This window comes from Heliangelus exortis, chromosome 2 (assembly GCF_036169615.1).
Source record: "Heliangelus exortis chromosome 2, bHelExo1.hap1, whole genome shotgun sequence".
Classification (NCBI taxonomy): domain Eukaryota; kingdom Metazoa; phylum Chordata; class Aves; order Apodiformes; family Trochilidae; genus Heliangelus; species Heliangelus exortis.
Genome location: NC_092423.1, coordinates 50,091,517 through 50,115,488, shown reverse-complemented (window position 1 = coordinate 50,115,488; position 23,972 = coordinate 50,091,517). Strand labels below are relative to the sequence as shown.

Sequence of the window (23,972 nt, the reverse complement as noted above, 5' to 3'; positions counted from 1 at the left end):
TAAAAACATCCATGTGCCTTAAATAACTACTGAGCCAGAGGCTATTACTTGGATGGACAACTGTTGACAGTACTTGTGTTTGTTTCATTTTTATTTGTGGGAGATTTGCTGATTCAGTAAGATGTTTGATAATATTAATATAATGTATGGTAAGCATATAACTTCAGATGAGGGCAGCCTGACACTGGAAAGGTTCACAGGAAAATTTCTTCTACCTTTGTTAGAAAAAGGGTATGGGGCAAGAAACAATATATGAGGAAAAGAATTATACCATTTCTTCATGAATCATCATTATTCAGGCTATATCTATCCGTACAGCCATTCTCCCATACACAGCTAATGTTCTTTTTTCAAGACCCACTCTATTTATATTGCCTGTAATTAATCTGCTCTATTGAAAAAAGATGGACTGTGTGATACTGCTTTAGCAGCTTCCTGAACATTTTTCCCGAGACTTTCTTGCACTAGATAAAAGCATCCACTTTTGAATATTGGATAAATTCTTCACTTAATATGATTGTAATAAACAGATTAAAGTACTAAAATTTGTTTAAGGGAAATGACTTTACCTCCTATGTCTACAGAGTGCCAAATACCGAGTTTCAGTAGGAACTTTGGGTTACTGGGTATTGCAGCTATGATACTTTGAAATCTTTGTATTGCATGCCAGTCTATTATTCTCCTTTGTACCATACTAGTGTTTTTCCTACGGGTTCTTCCACAATATCAGGTCAGTGTGTTGTTTAAAGGGATCACTCCCAAGCTGCATAATTTTAACTATCTGCTGTGGTAAGGGTTGGATCAAGCACAAAGAGTGTATCACAGTTGTCTGAAGGATTGTGCAAGTTGCCTTTGGAGATACTTTAATAGTTCAAATTTCTCTTTCCATATAAAAATCTTATTCTTTATGGCAGGCAGATACCTGGAAGAGGTTACATAGAGAGACTACAGTATATTGGTTGAGAGAAGCAGAAAGTTGTTTTTTTTTTTTTTCTCGTGGTAGCTCTGATTGCACACTTTACTGTGTCTTGATATGGGAGATGACTTGTAGAGTGGGCTGTTGCAGGGACATCATCTCTTGTATTTGGACTTGTGTTAATATCTAGAGGGATTAGAAATTAATTAAAGCTAATATCAGTAGAATAAGGATTTAATTTTTTCCTTAAACATTTTCCTTAATTTTTTTAAACTTCTGTCCACTCCGCTATTTTTATTTCCTTCCTGTTGGAATGATTTTTTGGTTTCAGCAGAAAAGCACGTAGTCTCAGCTGGACAATATGTATGCTGTGTGTGATGGGTACCTGCAGTAATGTGGAATGATGAAGGGCATTTTTCCTTTTCCTTTTTACATGTGGTCAGGGTACTGCAGTGCCTTAGTGGTGCTGTCAGATCCTCTGGCTTAGAATGAACGGCTGCAGTCCTGAAAGTCCTGAACTTTGATCCCTTCTGTAGAAATGTGATGAGCAGCCAGACCACCAAGCTAGTCCATCCAGAGTTCCTTCTGAATGTATACTGACATGTGCTTCCTGCTTTGGGTTAGGGAAGTAACCTAAGACTTGCCTTTTACTAGGCATACATTGTTTTAAGAACTGCCCAACATATTTCTGAATGGTTTTTCCATTAGTCAGAAGTGATTCCTGAAGTACTTTGCTAACAGTTGACCCAGATCTCTTTTGCTTCAGAGCTATACTCAGCAAGTTGAATACTCCAAAATGGGTTTGAACTGGTGGAAATTTTGTTCTCTATGCTGCTAGAAATTTTTGGGCACAGATGTCAGTGATGAAGGAGGAGGAAAACACTATGTTGTTTCAAGTCAGGGCAGTAATTTCATTTTTGCTGTGTGAGAAAACAGTTTGTGTACATCACTGGTGTATGCACTGTGGATTTAACTTTTCTCAGATTAGGAAAACATTTCCTATGTATCATTAAAGGGCTCTTAGAGTTTCTGCCAGTTTATCATTACCTTTTATTTCATTGACTCTTCCTTCAACACAAGGCTTTTGACTGAAGCTTTTGATTACCATTGAAGGCACTAAAGTTGTCTGTTGATGTCTCCCTAAAATCTGTAAGTTTATGAAGCTTTTTCTGATTTTTAATTTATCTCATTTGATACTGTAGTTTTCATTGCATGATTTCAGGCCTTGTGATTACATAATGTACTTTTTATGAAAATGATTTGGTGCCAGAAGGGAGGCTCAGAGTAGAGGAAATCATTAACATGCAAAAAACTTGAGCTCCAAAATAGCTTCAATTAGAAGCTTATTTTAAACAGCTACCACCTGCCTCTCGTTTTTGCTTTGCATTACCTCTAAAAATACTTTGTGGTTAAAAAGTGTGACATAAATATTTTCATATCATGCTAGAATAACAAAACTGCAAAACAACGGTAGCTGGACTTGTGCTTAAAAGTAACACTTTCTGGCAGAGGGACATTCCTCTTGAGGCACAGGCTGCTGAAACTATGTAGAGTACACTAAGTGATTCCATCTGATCTGCAGAAAACCCTGTGGGTTATATTTTCACTTTATAAATATGTCACTGACAAAGCCAACTGGCTGCAATAAGCTTTTTTGAAATGGACATTTCTGGCCGCATTTTTGGAAGACTACGTTTCTTAAAGTGAAACATAAAAACTCCATTCACCAGCTACACAGTAAAAGCAAATGGCCAAAGGAAATAAGATGACCCATAAAAAGCTGGGAAAGAAAAGTTCATATACAATTTTCTTTAATTACACTTTTCAAGTAATAGTTTGGATAACTGGAATTTGATCCACTAGTACAAGCTACTTAATCCAAATTTGAAAATTATTGAGTAGGACCAGCACAAATATAACGAACAAAGAAGTAGGTATAGTAAGAAGTGACTCTGTGCTCTTAAAGGCAAAAAGAGTGATCACTGATTCATTCTTAGGTGCCTTATGTGTATTTGTTTTTTTCAGACAGTGTGGTCTGCTACTGCAATGTGCTTGGAACATCTGAGTGCTCTAAATAGCTTCTAATGTTATGTTATGTCATATTCAGTCATATCATTACTGTTAAAACAGGAGGTATTTTAACTATTATATTTGTGTGTAATTTAGTGATTGTGAATATTAAAGATGAATGGTTCCATGTCTAGTATGCTATGTAGCTTCACATATGTTGCAGAAGGTGCTGTAGTTTTTCTAGTCATCATTTTAATGACGTAACAAAATAGGTAAGAATAAGATTGATATAGATTCTGCATAAGAGCAGAAGCTATTACTACTTGGTACTTAAACAGTAACAACTCAACACCTCTACTGACCTTTTTTATTTAATTTATATGATAGTGTGTCTACTAGGTTACCACTGCATGTCAATTAAGTCTCTGAAGAACTGAAACTTACAACAAAATTGTTTTTTAGACAAGCTTAAACCCTGAAGGTTGTGGTCAGAAGCTGTCTAAAAGATGGTTTTCTCACTACCATCAGTATAAGCAGAAGTATCTTAAATTTAGTTCTGTTACAAAATATATATAAGATTTCTGTATTAGGAAAGGCAATCACTTCAAGGCTTTTATGATCTATCAGACATTATTTAGAGCTTTTCAAAACAGTAGAATAGCAACATATCATAACTTCAGATGGAAGATGAAAAAAAGATGAAAAATAAGACAACTGCATTATGAAGCATTATTTCTTGCAAGCCATTAGTTCTAGTAGCCAATAACTATGCTTTAAGATAACCATACCTAAGAGAATGTGGTGGCAACTATTGCCCTAGCACCTTTTACTAGTTATCAGTGTTTGTACATGTTTCTCACAGTACTTTTACTGGTTACTAATAATTTTATATAGCTGAAAAAAATTTCATACTTGTTCTGGACTGTGACAGTAGTGTGATATCAGCAACTGTGGGGAAATCAAAGCTGGGTATCATTTAATATGGATAGCATATCAGTTCAGAAATATCTGAACTTTCTCAAATGTATGCTCATCACAACCTAGAGATACCCTACTACCTTGGAATAGATCAGAAATGAAAGATAGGTGGCCTTCTTTAAATGCCTTATTTGAATAATTTTTCACTTGACATCATGTGGTTCAATCCCACTACCCGAGCAGGTTCAATTAGAAGTTGCTCAGGATTATGTTGTTGTGTTTTGAGTATGTCCATGGAAAAACATACCACAACCTTTCTAGATAGTGTATTCCAGTGTTTGAAGACCTTTACACTAGAAAAAAAAGAAAAAAATCTTTTCTATGCTCAGATAGAATTTGATGTGATAAAGTTCGTTAGTACCTGTTGATTCTTATCCTGTGACTGAGTGCTACAGAGTAGTCATGATTCTCTCCCATTAGGTGTTTATGCTGACCAGTCACAGATCTGTAGCTTCTCCTCATCTGAAAGATGCACCAGTTTATTAATAATCTTTGAGTCCCTTTGCTGGAGCTGCTGCAGTATGTCTCTAGTTTTTTTTTCTGTGCTCAGAAGCCCAGAACTGTACCCAGTACTGTGGGTGGATGTGCCAGTGCTGAGCAGATGGATTGCTTCCTTTGATGAAAGGGTGTGTTGGTGGCACATGGTATAATTTGTCCAAGAGGACCCTATGTCTTTCTCTGCAGAGCTGTTTTCTATCTGGCTGGCCCCTGGTGTGTACAGATGTCTAGGGTTATTTCTTCCTGGGTCACGACTCTGCATTTCTCTTTGAACTTCATGACATTCCAAGTGCCTCTGAATGGCAGCACACCTTTGGGCCTGGCAGTTTAACCAGTCTTCAGTACATCTCATTGTCCACTTGTGTACCCTGGACTTCCTCAGCTTATGTATGGGGATGCTATAGGAGGCAGCACCAAAACTCTTCCTAAAGTCAAGTTAAACGGCATCCACTGATTTCCTGTTATCCACAAAGCTAGCTACCTCTTTGTAGGTGGCAGTTTGGTTAAGCATGATTTGACCTGTGTAGATCCATTCTATGACTACTCCTGATTGAGTTCTTGTCCTTCATGTGCCTGGAAATGGCTTCCACGAGCATAAGATGCTCCATTACCTTCCCAGGGTCAAAGATAAAGTTGACTTGCCTGTTCCTTGCATCTTTCTACTTGCCCTTCTTGAAGATAGTGACATTTGCTTTCTTCTGGCTTTAGGGACCTCTTCTGATTGATGTGCTCTCAAAGATAATTGAATAGTTGAAAGATAATTGAATGGCATCTGACATCAGCCAGATCCTTCAGTGCATGTGGGTGCATCACATCAAGCCTTATGAACTTAAGTTTATTTAAATATTCCCTAACCAGATTGCCTTCCACTAAGGGTAAATCTTCTTTTGCTCAGACTTTCCCTTTGGTCTCGGGGGACTGTGATTCCTCAAGACCAGACATCTGAAAATGGAGGCAAAGAAAACATTGAACTCCTCAACTTCTCTGTGCCCTTTGTTACTATGGCCCCTTCTCCATTGAGCAGTGGTCCCATGTTTTTCCTAGTCTTTATTTGGATGTCTGTGTATTTGTGTAAGGCTTTTCTTATTGCCCTCTACATCCCTTGATGTATTCCACTTAAATGGGCTTTTGTTTCCACCTCTTTTACACTTTATTTTGATGTCAGTTTAGTCATGAGCTCCTTGTTTATTCTCATAGGTGTCTCTCACTTGCCGTGTGAGCACAGTCAAGATGAACCTCTCCATAATTTTTCTGGGTGCTGAGGCCAGGCTGACAGGCCTGTAGTTCTCTTCCTTCTGGCCCTATTGTAGATGGGTGTCACACTGGCAAGCCTCCACTTACCTGGAAGCTCCCTTGTTAACCAAGACTGTTGATAAATGATGGAGAGAGGCTTGATGAGCTCCTCTGCCAGCTCCCTCAATGCTCTTGGGTGGAACCCATCTGTCCTCGTGGACTTGTGAGTGTCCAGGTGCCATAGCAGCTCATTAACTGCCTCCTCCTGGATTATGGAGGGAGGGTTGTGCTTCTCTCTATCCTTGCCTTCCAGCTCAGGAGGCTGAATACCCTGGGTGTAGTTGGTCTGACTGAATGCTGCCTTCACCTCCATCTTTTTAAGTATCTCTGCCTTTTCCTCATACTTGGTTATATTGCTTCCCTCCCCCCCTTCCAATAGAGGACGGAGATTCTCCCAGTTCTCTTTCTGTTGTTAATGTATTTGTAAAAACTTTTTTGTTGTCCCTTATGATAGTGGCCAGATTGAGCTCCCACTGGGCTTTTACCTTCCTAATGTTTTCTCTTCATGACCTAACTGGATCTCTGTACTCATCCTGAGATGTCTGCTCCTTTTTCCAAAGGAAGTAAACTCCATTTTCTTCTATTTTCCTGAGCCCCAGCAAAAACTCCCTTCTCAGCCAGGCCAGTTGTCTTCCCTGTCATCTGGCCTTACGGTGCATGAGAACAGCCTATTCCTGTTTTTTTTAAGATTTCCTTCTTGAAGAGTGTACAGTCCTCCTGGACCTCGTTGTCTTTCAGGACTGTCTTCCAAGGCGCTCTCTCAACCAATGTCCTGGACAGTCCAAAGTCTGCCCTCCAGAAGTCCACGGGGGAGGTTTTGCTATCCCTGCTCCTTACTTCAGTTCTCAATAAGGATTGAGAACTTGAGAGTTTTGTGGTTGCTAAGCCCAAGATGGCCTCCAACCACCACCTGTTCCACTGGTCCTTCCCTGTTTGGAAATAGCAGATGTAGCAAGGCACCTCCTCTAGTAGGCTCAGTTACCTGCTATGTCAGGAAGTTATCTTCCATACACTTGAACAACCTCCCCTATCCTGTCTCCTCTGCTAGATTTCCAGATGGTCCAGAAGACTAAAGTCCCCCACCAGAACAAGTGACAGTGCTTGTAAGACTTCTGCCAGCTGCTTGCGGAATGCTTCGTCTGCCTCCTCATCCTGGTGAGGTGGTCTATAACAGACACCCAACAAGATATCCACCGTTTTCACCTTCCCCCTCTCATTCTTACCCATGAACACTCAGTCTTATCATCCCTGTCATCATCAAGCTCTATAAAGTCAAGCCACCCCCTAACATATAGAGACACCCCAGCACTTCTCTTTCCCTGTCTCTCCTTTCTGAAGAGCTTACAGTCATCCATTGCAGCATTCCAGTCATGGGAGTCATCCCACTCTGTTTCTCTGGTGGTGACTACATCGTAGCTATCCTGCCACACCGTGGCTTCCAGCTGCTCCTGTTTGTTGCCCATGCTGCGTGCATTGGTGAAGATGCACTTGAGCTGTGCTACCGGTTTCACTCCTGTATAATGTGTTTGTATACTCTAGAATATGCTTCTAATTTTATAAACAATAAATTCAAAGATTGAACCGAAGCCCTACACCCTGCTTTAATAATCTAAAAAGTCTGCGTAGAAATATCCTCAGGAAATCATAGCTGTAAAACAATTGGTCTGGTTAGAAAATGCTTCGGAGATCTATGTCAAACCCATAATTCTCTCAAAAATTATTGCTTTTAGTAACAGGAAACATTTCTTCATTGAATTTTGCTGTTAAAAGAGTCAATGTTTACATTTCTTAAAAGGATGTGACTTTCATCTGCACATAAAAGAGGAAACATTGAAAAAGTTTCAAGTTTCCAGTGTAATGGTACGAACCTGAAAATGTTATGGGTTAAACTTTTGAGACTTAAATCATCAAACTGAAGTTGTTAGTGACAGGTGGTCACTGGTTTAATGAGCTGCTGTAAAGATGATAAATTTTCTCACTTGTAGTAGTAGAAAAAACGTCAAGATACATTGGCTTTGCTTCAATATTGGGCAAAACCTCAGTCTGACTACTCCTAAACTCTAATGATTTCCACGTTGAATTCTTTTCTATAAAGTTAGTTTATTACACAGATTCTGATATTTTACAGGTTAGAAAGGCGAGTTTTCATCATTTCTCAGTTGAGTTTTTTTTTTGAAGTCTCACAGATACATGATTAATGGAGTACTTCTCATACTTAATAGGGAACAAGAGATTTTTCCTATGTTGAATAAAATTTTTGTCTATGTTTTAATTTATGAATTTGTCAATTGGAAATGCTAATACTATCTTGCTAAAGCAAAATTTAAGTTTGATATTGTCAGTTAATGTTATCCCTCAAAATGTATGTACTTTAGGAATTTTCAAATAGACAAAACCAACAAAAATCCATTAAATAAGAATGACCTTTAAGAGATGGTTTTGAAGATCTATCTATATAACCAGAGGATTGAAGTGATTTAACTTGATACTGTGAGGTTCAACTTCGTGTCTGCCAAGTGAACAACATTAATTACACATTCATATATCCTTCCCATCAAATGGTTGATATTTGCAACAGAGTTTATAGAATGTGTAGTGAATAATGTGAAAAATCTGGGAATTTGATTTTTAGATAGTGCTAAAGTCTGAGAAAAGGATGAGGGGAGGGTAAGTGGAAAGCACCGAATAGCTTTATCTTCCTTTAATTATTTCTTTTCTTACTGTTACTGTTTTCTTTTGTTACATATTTTAATTACAAGAACGTGTTATATTGCTGTCCTGTTACACAGCTTTTACAAAGCTTCTATGAAGAATCACAGTGGAGGTGAACATTTTACACTGTACTTTACAGTTGTTGCTTTTTCAGCTACCGAATAGCTCTTTGACCTTTGTTACCTTTAACTAAATGCAAGAATGATGTTTTAGTGTATTTTTGTTAAAACTGTTACAAAACAGTTCTTAGGGGTTTGAGAGTGGAGCTTAGTGAGTATACAATTTGTTCAGGTCCTTTGTACCTATAGAATAATTTGTGAAATACAACAGGGAATTTTAATGAAGGGGAACAGTAATTTTGAAGTAATTTTACACTTATTTAATGTTGTATTTGCAAGGTAGGGGCTTAACTCTGAATTTTTCAGAGATACTTCTATCAGCCTCAGAAGGTGTTGGTCTTACTGGTGTAGCCTGCTCTTTGAGTGCATGCAAAATATTGTTTGAATTGTTACCCTTGTAGATGAAATGCAAGATGGAGACTGCATAAACAGCTTCTGCTATCAAGTTTTCAAAATGAGACTTTGAATTTGGATTTGTGTATTTTTGAGGTCATGTCTTAAGTCATGTCTTAAGTCGTGTCTTAAGTTTTTTTTTATATAACACTGAGTGGATCTGTTCTGTTTTGAAATAAAATACCTAACTTTTTTTTTTCCTTCTGATTTTTCTTAATTCTGAATGTTATTCCCAAAAAAATCTAGTTTTTTTATTTTAGTCAGTAAGCTTTTGTTGAGCGTGGAATATTTAGTGTTCCTCCTCATAGCAAACATACCTGTAAATTAAAATCAATTTTATTTTTGTTAGAATTACTTATGAGTACAACTTAAACTTAGTAGCAATTTTCTGATTAAAACTACATAAATAACATTGTTTTATCTTTGTATTTCTTTCTTTTGTGTTCCTTAGGTCGAGATATGATATGCATACAGTCCATGGATGGGATGCTGATGTTTTTTGAACAGGAAAGCTATGCATTTGGTCGTTTTTTACCTGGTTTTCTTCTGCCTGGTCCCTTGACTTACAGCTCTCGGACAGATTCTTTCATTACGGTGTCTTCATGTCAACAGGTTGAGAGTTACAAGTATGTGTTCATGTTAATTAACAATAACATATTTTGGTGCTATCATTTAATATGTAAGCAAATTAAAAGTAATAATTACTATTTTTATTGCCTTTTCTAATAGTGTATGTCAAAGCAGGTGATAGGTAGTTTCAGGAAAGAAGAAAAATAAAATGTTGCATGGTATTGAGTTTACAGTCATAGAGAAAAGCACACAGTGTGTACTGAGGACTTGATTTCCTATTTTATTTCTATAAATGTTGGCCGTTTACTAGCTTATCAGGGCACATTATGTTGTGCAAGTGCCAAGTTTTCCCCTGCTTCAGTTCAGCCTGATCTTGGTTTACAGTGTTGCCTGCACTATGTTTAAAGCAGTATTTTTATCTTGATTCAAATGGGTGTTAGTCTGATAAATCTCTTCAGTTTTCAGAAGAGATTTGAGACAGGGATTTGGCTTTTCTGCTCATAGGATCTGTTCAAAGGAATGAGGGTTAGTGTGGAGAGATGGAATCCACCTGGCAAAGCAGTAGAGGGAGCTTGTTAAATCTCCCTAACTGCTAGACTGAGGAATAGATGCTGAATCTCACATATAGTTGATAAGCAAGGTGCTTTCATAATACCTTAGAGGAAGCTGGAATGAGTGAGGGCCCATATTAAGTGTGAATTTACAAACACCTTCAGCCTCAGCAACAAAGAGAAAGAACTAGAAGTTGTGAGTGCAGCTGGAGATGTGACAGAGTAGCTTGCATGATTAGGTCATGCAATTGATGACTCCTGCTCTTCAGGAAGAAAAGACAAACAAGAGGATAATTGCTTTCACCGTGAAGGAGCAACCTGAATACAAGAGGCTCTCCTACGGAACCACCATGCTGAGAATTTATCAAGCATCCATCTGTTTAGAATCAGATGCTGGTGAATCAGAGAGCTGGTGAATCTTCATGGCTAACCTTCTCAAAGATCAAGTACAAGTCATTTTGACATTTGAGAAAATAAGAAGGCAGCTTTACTAAACAGGTAGCTCCTGACGGAGTCCAAATGGAAAAAAAGGAATGTATGAGATGGAGGTTAGAGTGGACTACGAAGGAGGAATATGACACATCATTTAGACACTCAGGGAACTGATTAAAACCTCTACTGGTAGAGGGTAAGAAATACAAAGGCTTGCACAGATGTAAAAAGGTAGATCCAGTAAACTGATCCACTTCTAGATTGGGCAACAGAGGTGTGAAAAGATCAAGTAACTTAATGCTTGCTTTACCTCATTCATTCTCCATTAAAAATTACAAGATCTACTCTTAGCCTTTGTGGCTCTTTATGCCTAGCAGGTAGCTGGGGTGGGGTGGTGTTTGGGGTAGAGCCCAAATGATAAAGAGATAAAAAGAACTAAATGATAAAAATGATATGATAAAAAGAACTAAAAAATGAATGAAAAGGGTAATGTTAGTCTCAGACAATGTTTGTCATACGACTCTCAAGTGGAACTCTTTTTCATTAGATTATTTAAGCTTAGATCAGATCATATGGGTTTTAGGTTCTGGATATTCCATGAGTGAATCATAGACATTGTGTATTGTTTCCGAAATACAGGAAAAGATACAACTGTTGCAAGTAAAAATAATGTAATAGAAAAATTGTATTTTTCCTAAAAAATTAATTAGAATTTATTAATATAGATAAAGAACAAAAGTATTTTTTCTTTAAAATTAATATCTTGTGCATTTTCATTTAGATTATTGACTTCTACAGCAAATGTAGATAACATTTTTCCTCTGTCTGTCACAAACTGACCAATGTGCTGGTTTTTTTTATTTTTGTGTGTCTTTTTTTAAGGAAGGTGTATTTTTAAAGGAATTCTTCACTTGGTTATTTGTCTTTGATGCCCAGTAGTAAGACTAGTGTGTCTGAAATATTAAATATTAATTATATCAATACATTTAATATCAATAATATTAATAAACATAATTAATACCATGTAATATTAATAAATATAATTATTAATTTAATGTATTTAATGTTAAATATAAATATTTAATATTAAATATTAATTTCTTACTCCAAATACATAGCTTACTTTTGTAAGTAAAATAATTTTAGAAACTAAAATCCTTCAGTAGCATGCACCACAATACATGCATCTGAAGTGTGGGTGGTGCTGGTGTCAGAATTTTAAATCTGTAACTTCAAAAATATACAAAACCATGTACTTTCAGTTGTTAAACTTGAATTCGAATGGTCAGAATTATTATTATTTGTTTATTTTACTTTTGTAGAAGACTTCAGAATTTTACAGATTGCCTAATGTGTGTAACATGTCAAGCAGGATAGTTCAACAACTTAGATGCCAGCACAAGTTTGGGAAAAAAATATTTAGAGAAGAGTCAATGAGGACACAATTTGAACACAGGATTACATAGGTGTAAATGAGAACACATATGTGTGGATCTCTTATGGTAGTTGAAATCTTTTGTGCCTATATTTCACTGCCAATTTCTCCTACTATGATTGGTTGGCAGTTGCAAAATAATAATAACCAAAACCCATAAACCTCTCATCTTTTGCTAGAAGTGTCTCCTACTGGTACCAATTTCCTGTTCTCTCTTGGACTGGGACTGCTTAGTTTACGTTATAGATGTACTTGAGAGTGTAAATGTTAGATAAAGCAGTTTGGATTTCAGGCTTATTTAGGAAGTTTTTTAAAAGCTTAGTATAAGCAAAAAAGTTTGGTTTTGCTTAGAATCCTAATTTCACAATTTGAAAATATATTGGTTTCTTGCTTTGTGGTCTTAATTTCTATCCTCAAGTACATGTGACTGTTGAATTTGCTTTAACACTAGATAGAATCTGAATAGAAATGTTTAATTTCTGCCTTTACACGTAGCTGTTACCCTACAGTAATACTTGTCTTAACATCTTTGATAAATGTGTTGCAGTAAACTTTTTAACAATCATTTTAGATTGTGCTTTTAATGTGTATGGAGACTCATTTAATTTTACTTAATGTAAGGGTATTAACTACAAAGATTTTTCTTTTTTTTTCCTTTTTTTTCTTACTTTTTAAAACTTCCCATAACAGATATCAAGTGCTGGCTTTTGCAACAGATGCTGATGAAAGACAAGAAGCAGAACAGCAAAAACTTAGTTCTGGAAAAAGACTTGTGGTAAAATCTGTTTATTTCAATAACCTGTACAGTACATTGCATACATGTTAAAAAAACAAGTGCTAAGCAACAAATGGAAACATTGTCTGTTGAGAAAGAACCTGATCCAATTGCCATGAAAGCTAATGGAAAGAGTCCAGTAGATTTCTGTTAAGATTTATTTGGACCTCAGTTGTTTAAGGTTGGGCCTTAAAACTCACTCTTGGTCTTCAAGAGGTCCCTGTGACTAAGTTCTTTGGTATCTGAGCTGCTGAGGAAGATAATTTAATTGTATGTGTTCCTGCAGCAGAACAGCTTGTCTGCTAAATGTATTGCATAAAGTGTGAGATTCAGCATATTTCGGGTATGATGGTAAAATATTGGAAGAGAATCTTCCTTCCAGTGGCTAATCATACAATTTTTTCAAAGTGTAAGTCACTCAGAATTCTACATTTCTAACGATGAGAAGACACATTTTTTAAAAAAGGAAGTTGAAAGATTCATGGGAAGCTTCAAGTTAAATACATTTTGAAGTCTAAAATGAGAAGCATCCCTGGAGGTGAATTTAATGTCTGGTGGTTTTTTGTTTGTTTGTTTTTTGTTTTTTTTTTTTGTTTGACTTGTAAGTGGCACTTCCAGCTTCATATATTAGATATGCCAGTTTGTTTACTGACACATTCTGAGATTGTTTAAGCAAATGATTGATGCTGTTCATATAGGAAGTGCTGACAGTTGAATTTCAATGATATTATATTTCAGGAATTCTGAATTTCCATTTAATCAACTTGGCAGCAGTCAAAAGCATTTTTTTAATGTGTAAATTAATTGAAATTACTCAAAGGACCTGAAATAACAAACCAATGATGTGTATCAGTAAGCAGTAGTATTTTTTAAAGATGTAAGTTTACAGGCAAGGCAGGATTTTAAAATAGTTGCTTGTTATATCAAATTACATAGTTGGAAAAGTAGACATTCTTCAGACTGAAGGGTGTACATTAGTGGCTGCAAGCATGAATATTGGTGTACAAGCCTAAAACTTTGTCTATTTTTGCATTTATATGTATTAGAATAAGTTACTGCTGTTAGCTCTCTCACCTTGCCCTTAATATCTAAGGACATGTACAGACATGGATTGAAAAGATTCTGATGCTCTGTTTTTGCATGTGATACTTCATTTTCATTTTGAATAGATGTGTATTTTAAAATACACTGAAGTGAAATGCATAGCCATCAATTCATGACTATTTCAAAAAGTGAATGGCTTTTTTTTTGCTTTACTCATGGTAAGTTAAGTCTTCAGCTACCTTCAAAATGAGAGGATAACATGTACTTTCTCATTAAAAAAAAAGACCTTGATTTTGCTTTTCTAACTATGTGAATGATATTCCTGTAACTTGATGAGTTCTAAGCCTTCTCTATAAGTTTTGTTTTTAATACGCAGCTGTCAACTGACCTCTGGAGCATGTTTTTCTCTTTTGAAGGTGGATTGGGTTTTAAACATTGGAGAGCAAGCACTGGATATATGCGTTGGCTCCTTTAATCAGGCAGTATCTTCTGTTTTTGTGCTTGGTGAGAGAAACTTCTTTTGCCTTAAGGATAATGGACAAATCCGTTTCATGAAAAAGCTTGATTACAGTCCAAGTTGCTTCATTCCTTATTGTTCAGGTTTGTAAAAGGAAAATTCAACTTAATTTCAGCTTGGTTACTTTTACAGCTAAGAATTTTATTTTCCACTGAATAAGTACAATATTTTTGAAAGCTGTTGAAATCAGTGGTCTCTTTTTGGATGAAGTAAGTTTCTTTTAAAATGTTACTTAGTGTGAAGTGTCAATTTTTAGAATGTAAATAGATATTTTCTGATCTCCAAATTGAGATACTTGTGTCTCAGGAAGTTGGCTCAGGCTACCAAAGCAACAAACGTGGAAGAACGTGAGATTTTGGAAGAGTAAATTAGTTTTTGAGGTTCTTCTGTCATGTACTGAGAAGTAACAAATAAAATTTACTGTTAGATCTAACTAACTTATTACGCTATATGAAAGTATCATGGTTGGATGCCACTATAGAGCTATGGGTTATTAGAACATATATTAATGTTTCAAAAACCTTCTGAATAATTTTTTAACTCTATTTTTCTAGCCTGAAAATATAATTTTTAAAATCATGATAATATGATAATATATATTATATATTAAATATATATATATATGATAACAATTTTCACATTTTATACTTTGCGATTGAAGTTATACATTTATAGATTTTATTTATAATATTCGTCTTAAATCCATATTCACAGGTCAAGCATTTAATGATGAGTCTAAGTAGCTGGTATTTAATGTGTATTTTGTCATACCTATCCTGGCACGCTAACACAAAAATTCTGAGTCTTTGTTAGTTATGCTTTAACTTACCAAATGTAGCTGCCTAGAACCTTGGGAAGTTGTGGCATGTATTGTGTAGCATGCAATTGAAATGAGTGTCCATAATTAATCACATATATCCTTGGTTATTGTCAATGTAGCTTTTACAACTTTTTTTCACTTTAATTATACTAAATTTATAATAAGTAATGACTTAATAGGAAAAGAAAAATAGTGTAATGATATAAGCTTCAAAGAAAAGTACTGGCTTCTGAAAGCCTTTCATCCTAAAACTGTTTTTATATCTTTAACAGTGAAAGAAGGAACAATAAACACTCTAATTGGAAACCATAGTAAAATGTTGAATGTTTATCAAGATATTACACTGAAATGGGCTGCTCAGCTTCCCCACATTCCCGTGTCAGTAAAAGTAGCAAATTTACAGTAAGTATCTTGTTAAAGTTTACTTTAAGATTAATGTCCTGCTGTGAAATTTTCTTGCAGAGCCTAAACAGTACCGATGTGTATAACAAATAAGGTGACGTGAAAAAATAATTCAAAGTGTTTTTTCCTTGTTTTGTAAAACACTAATTTCATTAATGGTCACACCATTAATGCTAGATGAGAATTAGAATTGCTTCACTGTTCTTTAGATTTTGTTTTTCTTCAGTGAAAGTAGAACCTGAGATTTCATACCTTCAGTGGAGTAGTTTCTACCTTAAAAGAACAGAAAGTGAAGCTTTGCAATCCAGTACGATTATTCCCTGAGACAGAGAAGTAGGGAATCTCACTGAAAATCTGTTCTTCATGAAGTGTTTATGGGCATATGAACTCCAGAGATGATCTCTTGGAGCAGATTACTCAACTCCAATGTTAAACTCTGGAAATAAAGGAATGGCTTAAAATGCTCAGGATTGCACTGTGACTGACCAAAACACGTTGTAAAATAAACATAAGACAGGTCAGGAAAAAACAGGTTGAGTGGGGAATTGAGTGTAGAGAAATTATGACATATTTAACTTGTGCTGAGTCTGTCACTGAAATAAACAACCTGCAGAAAAGTTCAGCTAGAGTTTTGGCAAGCCAGTTAATGTCTGTACTGTGTGCCACCAGAGCTATGGTGGTTGCTGGCTGCCCAGTGCCTGTGACTGTATGAGATGCACTAGAGGTGTTCTTGTCAGATAGATTGCTTCTGATAAGCACCAGGCTTGTGGCTGCTCTGCCAACATGTGCTGGGCTGGATTGTTGAATACTTTATCCTTAGCCATATGTTTTACCTCAGATGAAAATACAACATCTGAATAACTACTGATTTATGAAGAATAATCTGAAGGATGTTTGTGTTTTGTTTGGTACTAATGGTTATCTAACGATTTCTTAATAATTTATAATGTAATTTTTTTTTTTTTTTTAGACTCTGGAGGGAATTATGCTGGTTTTCATCCAACCTGTCTTACAAGCAAAATGTTAACAAATAGTCTCAGTGGGCCAACTAGTATAAACCAAAACTTAATTATATAGGATAGGGCAATACAGTTTTTGAAGTTTGGAAAAAATATTTTAGTCAGAAAAAATTTTGAACAAGGCATTGATTTTTCACAACAGCAGATTGTACTAATATTTCTATATACAAGTATTTGTTAGGAAACACACAATATTGAGCTATGTGTTTTAATAATGCTTCTAAGAAGTTTATGGAGATTCTGCCTGTTCCATCTGAACTTTAACACTCAATAGTTTGCTCTAAGTGAGAATTTTGAGTTACCATTTTGCTGCTTGGATTCAAAATTCCCATAGACCTACTAATGCTAGGGGTTGGTTTGGGGGTTTATGTAAGAGGCAGCAGTGTAGTTATGTTTAAAAATGCACAGTATGCTTTTACTTTTCTGCCATTAAAATTAAAGATCTGCTAAAAAGCAAAAACTGTGGTAAATTTTATAGAGGTAGTTATTTGACTTAAATAAAATAATATTGAAAGGAAAAGAAAAGAGAAGAAAATTGAAAGGGAGTTTGTTGTTTCCATGTGATAATGATTTTCTATTACTCCACTCAGGAGAGACCTCAGTCTCAGTTGGAGCCTCTGGGCACTACTGTACCATAATTAATATTAAGGATTTTAATAAGGATAGAGTTGTTAGTCGTACACTGCATGTCAATTTATTACTTTCACATCCTTTCCATTTTTATTGCAATAATACTTAAAATGTAAATGGAGTTCTCTGAAAGCTGTTGTCTGTACAGGTCATCTATGTTCATCTGCATTTTCTTGTTAGCATAATGTCTGTTACTTCTAATATGTGGCTTTGCCTTAGTGGATAAGAAAAGCATTATTGGAAACTATTTTATGTGAATCCCTTTGAGACTGAGGTAGTGATTGCTTCATAAAGCAGCTCCATGCTTTATCATCTCTACTTGTAAGATAAACTGTTCAAATGCTTTGGAGAATTCCAGCAAAGTAACTTGTGTTTCTAGTGTGTGTCCTTCCTTATTCTTTATGAATTGATTTCTCTTCTTACAATAATGTGAAATGCAGTATATCCTTATTGCTATACCAGAATGTAAATAATGAATTCTCGACATATATATATATATATATACATACATAAATATATATATGTACACTACAATATTTGGGATTAAATTCCAGCATAAACTCCTTGATTTACATCACATTTTCAGAAGCATGCAAGGCAAAACAGAATGAAAGATAAGTGGTTACTTAGAATGTTTATGGTGAGGTGTTTCTGCACTCTAAAACTGCTGTATTTTTAAGCTGTTGAACTAAGCTTTGTTGCCTTCATTTAAAACCTGTGTTCTCTGCAAGGAAGCTCAAAAATTTCCTCTAAAGGCTTGTGATCAGAAACTTGAAAACCAGGCAAAAATTTGAGAGTTAATCATGTTCTGGGTTTTACCTGAAGATAACTATGATCACTGAACTGGAACTTCAGTTCTAATCATTAATGAGATTTAATCATTGAGTTCTATAAGAACTTTGTTCTTTCTTCTTTGTTAAAGTTGATATTCTGGTGCTGTTGTGTAGTAGCTACTAACTGTTCCTGATACTGTTTTGATGTCAGGGGGACTCCTACATGTTTAATTTTGCCTGTGTTGTTTCAGAGGTATAACCATTTACACTGACAGTTTGGATTAATTTAAACTGCTTACAACTTTGTTTCAGCACAAATTCATTTTCCAACTGATAAGCCTGCTGTAGTAGTTACATTTTTGCCTGCCCTGTGTTGCCATACTTAAAGTTACGGCTGTGCAAAAGCAATCTCACTGAAGCTCTTGAGAAAATGGTTTAGGTGTTCTGCCTGAGTTGATTAAAAAACTCAAACAAATCCAAATAAACCAACAAAAAAGTCCTTCTAGAGTGGTTTAAAGAGAAACTGTCCAGATGCTGCAGTTAAAACACCTGAAATCTTGGAAGGGATGCAAAGGAATTGCAAGATTTCTTACTCCCCTCAATTTTTCAGTGTGAAAATGGTCATTGTGACCAGCACTGTTTGCTTGGTACCCACCACAATTATATAAATATTTTCTTAGCGTTGACTTCAAAGTCCATTCCCTTTTTTTTTCTTGTCCTTTAGTTTCCATTTTTCTGTTTCATTAGAGACCTCTTTTCTGAGACCTTCCTTTTACCTCCATATCTCCTTTGCAAAGGAAATTTCATGACAAGTATATCTTATTTTTCTAGATTATCAATTTTATGAATTTTTCACTTTTTGATACTTCTTGAGATGTGTTAGATTTTTTTTTCTCTCTCTTCACATCATAATTCAGATAATTGAGTGGAGAGCAAGCCCATAGAAATGTGCTTCTGACAGAGTTCTTGTTAGCTAAAGTACCTCCTAAGTAAGTAATTTTTCTCCTGTTGGCAGGGATGTTGCTTCTAAAGGCAAGTGACTTAATATTCCTGCACCAAAAAGGTGGGTTATTTCTGTCTGAACCGACTGAAAGAATTAGTTTGGAAAGGAGCAGAAAGTCACTTTTAAGAGCCTATCACAAGTTTTATTTGTTTTTCTATACCTGAATTATCCTGTCTCCACAAGTTTGTCCATAAACGGATCTTGGAATAAATTACTTAGACTACTACTTTTCTATTTATTTGACACTAACTTGCTTGGCAAAGCTGTTCCTGAGAGTACCATGTTTTAATGGCTGTTTGATTGCACTAAGAATTGCTCTGACCTGTCTGGATTGAAATGGGAATGTTATATTAAGGTGAATTCAGTCTGAAGCAAAATAACTCGTGTTGCTAGCCTCAGGGATGTTTCCATCATAAAGATCTGAAATGCCATGGTGGGTTTTGTTAACACTTCATAGGTAGAGCATTACAATTTAAACATAATCTCAGGAAAGCTATTTCTGTTTTACTCACTTCCAAGTTACAAACCTGTTTTTGCAGCAGGAAGGCATGAGGCCTTTAAATTGGAGACTTTGTTTCTTCTGAACACTTTTAAGGTTCACTAATCTTAATTATTCTACTTGGTTTTGTTTCTACACAGCCTTCAAGTTACATCTGATAAAACTGTGGTTGCTAAAAGGTAGTCAGAGTTTTTGCTTTTGAACTGAAATAGACTGCAAACTTCCTAAAATCTCTTCTTTTCAAGTCAGTTTTTCATGTTGCCCCTCATTTTGGTTCTTAATGCTTTCAGCTGTCCATCAAAAAATGAAGTCCGGTGGTTTCTATATGGCAAAAAAATGTTAATTTCATGTAGAATTTGTCAGCAGGCACAGCTTTAACTATAAACCAGCCTTCCCTCAGGGTTCAGGGGATGTATTGTGGGAAAGAGAATTCTTCCCTCTCTATTTCATTTGTTGGAGATTCTTAATAGTTTAGGCCCAGTTTATCACTGAATGTTGTGTTTAAGTGAAGGATATTTTCACCTTCAGCCACATTGGAATTTGATTAGAAATACCCAAAAGAAAAAACTTTAGACACACCTCTATTGCTCATCTATAGGTAATTGGATGCTATGCATGTGTGGTGCCTCTTGCTGATTAGGAGCTACATCTGAAACTTAGAGTATGGAAACCAACTTTCTTTTGTGGGCATTTATATGTACTATATCTGTGAGAAAAAGGACTGTTTTTTAGGGGATAAAGATTTCTTGAAGATAACCTACAAAATTACATGTATGCCTTGTGAAGTTCCTTTTATTACAAGGGGTTGACAGGTGTGGACAGGATGGTGAAAGTTACTAGAATATTTGCTCTCACTTTCATTTGATAGATAATAAAATATCATTTTGCTTGGTAATGGAACAATATATTTTCTGAAGAAGTAATGTAAAGCAGCCTGGAAAGTCTGGGTTTTTTTGTCCACAAGTAATTTGTCACCTTTAAAGAATAAGAATTTCTGAGTTTCTTAAAAGATTAAATTTCCAGAATCCAACTCTAAAGTTTGAATTAAGCTAGCAAATAGATCTTCATTGTTTGAGAGGGGGGAAAAATAATTTACTTTTTTAAACAAAATTAGCTGTTGAAAAGCTTTATCCACACTTTAATTCTTTATAAGCTTCAAGTTTATACTTGAATATATAAGTTTATACTGAGGAATGAACCCATAAAAATATCCCAGGGTTCCATGTTTTCACCACTCGGTCTATTCTGGTAAGTTTGCAGTCAAGAAGTGATTTTTTTTTTTTTTTCCCCTGCAAATTGCTAGTGGTATGAAAAAGATATGAGATTTACTGAAATTTTTTTTTATTGCTTCTCCAAGTATGATCACTGCAGGCTTGACTGTAGGGAGTGTGCTTAAACTCCAAATGTTGGTGTTGTGTATGACCAGCCTGTTAAGACTGCATCACACAGTAATGTATTTATCAGTTACCTGTTAAAGGCAGCTACCCATAGGCTATTGGTGTTCATGTTTTGTCTTATGCTGTCACATATTTGAGAATGGATTCTACTGAATTAGACACTTAAAGTAATAAATTCAAAGTTGCCTTGTGTAGGCTGAGCTGCAGGAAGCACTGAAGCTTACTGAATCTCTTCAAAGTTATTGACTTAAAATACTATAGTAGTGTCGATTTTTCTTACTACTTGTAAGAAAAAATAAAGTAATTATATAGGTCTAAAATTTCTAATGTTGTTCCTGTGTCAGTCCTTCTGACCCTTGCCAAAGTAATAAAGAAGCAGAGACTATTTGCCTACAGAAGGTACTAAAAATTAATTTTCTATCTAATCACATTCATTTTAGTGCCTGAATATTTGTACTGTCCCATGGTGCTGATAGCCATGGCTACTGCACTTTCCTGTCTCTTGAAAATCGTTCACTTGTCTTATGGTTTTCAATATTTTTTTAATACCTACAAGTTAGTTTTGGAGACAGTGACTTAAAAATGAGAAGCAATAGTCGCTTGGTATGTGCTGAGTTACTCTTAGCTGCCTCTTTCTTTTTTTCTTGCATCTTTTCTAATAAAAGCATGTGCAACGTGCATAACAGGGTTGAAAGATGTGTAGTATTTAGTGATCTAGTAACTTCCAGACTGTTTTGCTTGAAAGTAGGGATTTTTAACTAGCAGTCTTGGAAGTTTTAGCCATGTACTACTACAAACACGTGGCATTTCATTCTTTATAAGCACAGATGACCACTTAAGGATACTTTCAGATAAAATTGAAGGTTTTTTTGGCTTGATGATGTGATGGTAGTATACTTACGTGTCTAATGAGGTATAAATCCCTAAAGACTGTCATTCATTGGCTTCTTAGAACCTTGGCTTGTCTTCCGTGGATGGGTAACAGCTTGAACCTGACACAGTTAACATGTCTGTGGCTTCATGGTGCTTCTTTCTGAATAAGTTTAAAAGTAAGTCTCTGATTCAGCAACCTGTCTCTATATAGAAGAGAACAAAATCTAGTATTTAAATTCTTTATGACACAAGATTGATTCCCAGATTTTAACTCTTATGTAGCCCAGCAGACTTATCAGTTTAATTTAAAGGTATATAAATCGGAAGATTTGAGTTGAGAATTCTGGTGTATAGCCATTGGTTGAAAATGTGCTTTATGGAGTTATAGCTTCCAGTATTTTTTTTAAAGAAAATTAAAATCTGCGATCAATTTGCAAGTGAGAAAATATTGGTCTGTTCCAAGTATGAACTTGAAATTAAAATTTGTTCTCTGGCATGGAATCATACTACATTGGGTGGTTAGATGAATGTATGTTGTGTAGCTGAGCTCTCAAAGCAGTAGGAAGGTAACAGGAAATATATTTAACTGGAAAAAATATGAAGAAATATTGTAGTTGAATTAAGTATATAAGGTGTAAACGTGCAATCACGTATAGGGTAGTGGAGGGTGGAGTAAAAATCAAGCCTTTCAGTAATTTTCGTAGCTATCCAGATGCTTGAAAATACTTTGTTCTTCATTCCATCCCATCTGTTACTTCTTATTGTAACTGACATCATCACAGCTACCACAACTGTTGAAGAAACACTATATAAAAATGGCAAAACTTACATATAAACCCAGCAAAACTTAGCACTTATTATATGATTTTATGGAAAGAGAACTGCAGGAATCAAACTTTATAGTTTGTTGAAAGATTTTTCCTTTTCCTGTGTAGTAGTGCTGTAATAGAAGCAATGCCAGCTATGACGCACAATGTGAACTGTTCAGTTATGCATGCATATATATATATATATATATATATAAATTTTAATTTGAATGTTCTGCAAGAATGTTGCCTGATCAGAGAAGTTAAATGCAGAGAATTCTAGAGTCTTTCTACTTAATCATAATGGCATTTTAAAGAAACATTTTTAAGATTAAAAAAAAAAGTTTTAATTTTCATCACTAAATTGCCACTGAATCATCAACAGATGGCAGTACTAAACATTACCCTTTATAATAGTCTTTTGAGGAGATAATTTTAATGCGTATAGCTTAGCCACAAAATATGAAAGTAATTATTTTTTTCAGTAGTATCCTGATTCCAGAGGAGACACCTATGTGCTAAATACTCTGTCCATCATATACTGTGATACATGAGTGGGCTTTCTAGCAAGTTAGTTTCAAATGGTATTTACTGAATGATATTAATCAAATGTCCATATTGCTAGTTCTCCTAATTTTATTGCGTATCATGTATTTGCTTTTTGAAAAAGCCTGCTTTTTATAGTTATATGGTTTTGTAAAGGGTTTAGCTTTCTTTAGAATAACACTTAAAATACTCTTACCCTCATGATTCTAGAGAAAGCCTTAAAATTTGAAATTCTAACTGCTCAAGAACAAGAAAGCAAGTAACTCCTTACTGTTTAAAATGTAGTACTTGATTTTAAACAAATAGCATAGGATATTTTTTGGCTAACACGACAATTTTTCTCTGCCCGTTGATGTTGTAGATTTTACCTATATTCATTTTCTGAACTCCGTCTTGGAGTTGGGTATTGAAGTAGCAGTAAATTGTAGTAATAGTAAACTCCAGTAGGCTGGAGTTTATGGATGTACTGTGACCCTTGCTCTGTCCATGAAGTGCTAATACATCCTATTTGAAAAAAAGTTACTATGTACAGTCTGAGGCTGTTGATTTGGAAGGTCTGGGCTATTGTGCTGTTAACATGAAAGACATTCTTACAGATGAGGATCAGCAGTTGGGAGATATATGTTATGCAGTGGAGACAAGATATATGTTATGCAGTGCAAAGTGCCAGAGATGCTTTTAAAGAGCAGCTTTGCTCTTTACAAGATGGTACAGGAACAATGTGAACTATTGTTAGAAGTAATAGCATATGCACTTTTCCCTGCCTGAACTGCTGGTGGATTTTGAAGCTGCAGGAACATCATTGTCAAACTGTGGGGAGAAAGACATGGAAATGAATTTGAGTTGTATGTCTTTAAAGTTGTGTAATTGTTCAATCCTTTCAAAATAAATTTGTGAAGACTTATCATGGTTATTCTTGTTAGCCTTGTAGTCTATGGATGGTCTAATTTTTCTTGTGCAC

General features: G+C 35.3%; 1 protein-coding gene across 1 annotated transcript in view; it reads left to right on the top strand.

Moving 5' to 3' along the window:
* Positions 1-23,972, top strand: part of BBS9 (Bardet-Biedl syndrome 9) — a 282,566-nt gene that overhangs the window by 20,918 nt on the left and 237,676 nt on the right. Inside the window, exons 7-10 of the mRNA XM_071736076.1 lie at positions 9,371-9,545; positions 12,598-12,682; positions 14,143-14,326; positions 15,336-15,465. Of these exons, the coding sequence (XP_071592177.1) occupies positions 9,371-9,545; positions 12,598-12,682; positions 14,143-14,326; positions 15,336-15,465 (574 nt within the window). The remainder of the gene's footprint in view (positions 1-9,370; positions 9,546-12,597; positions 12,683-14,142; positions 14,327-15,335; positions 15,466-23,972) is intronic.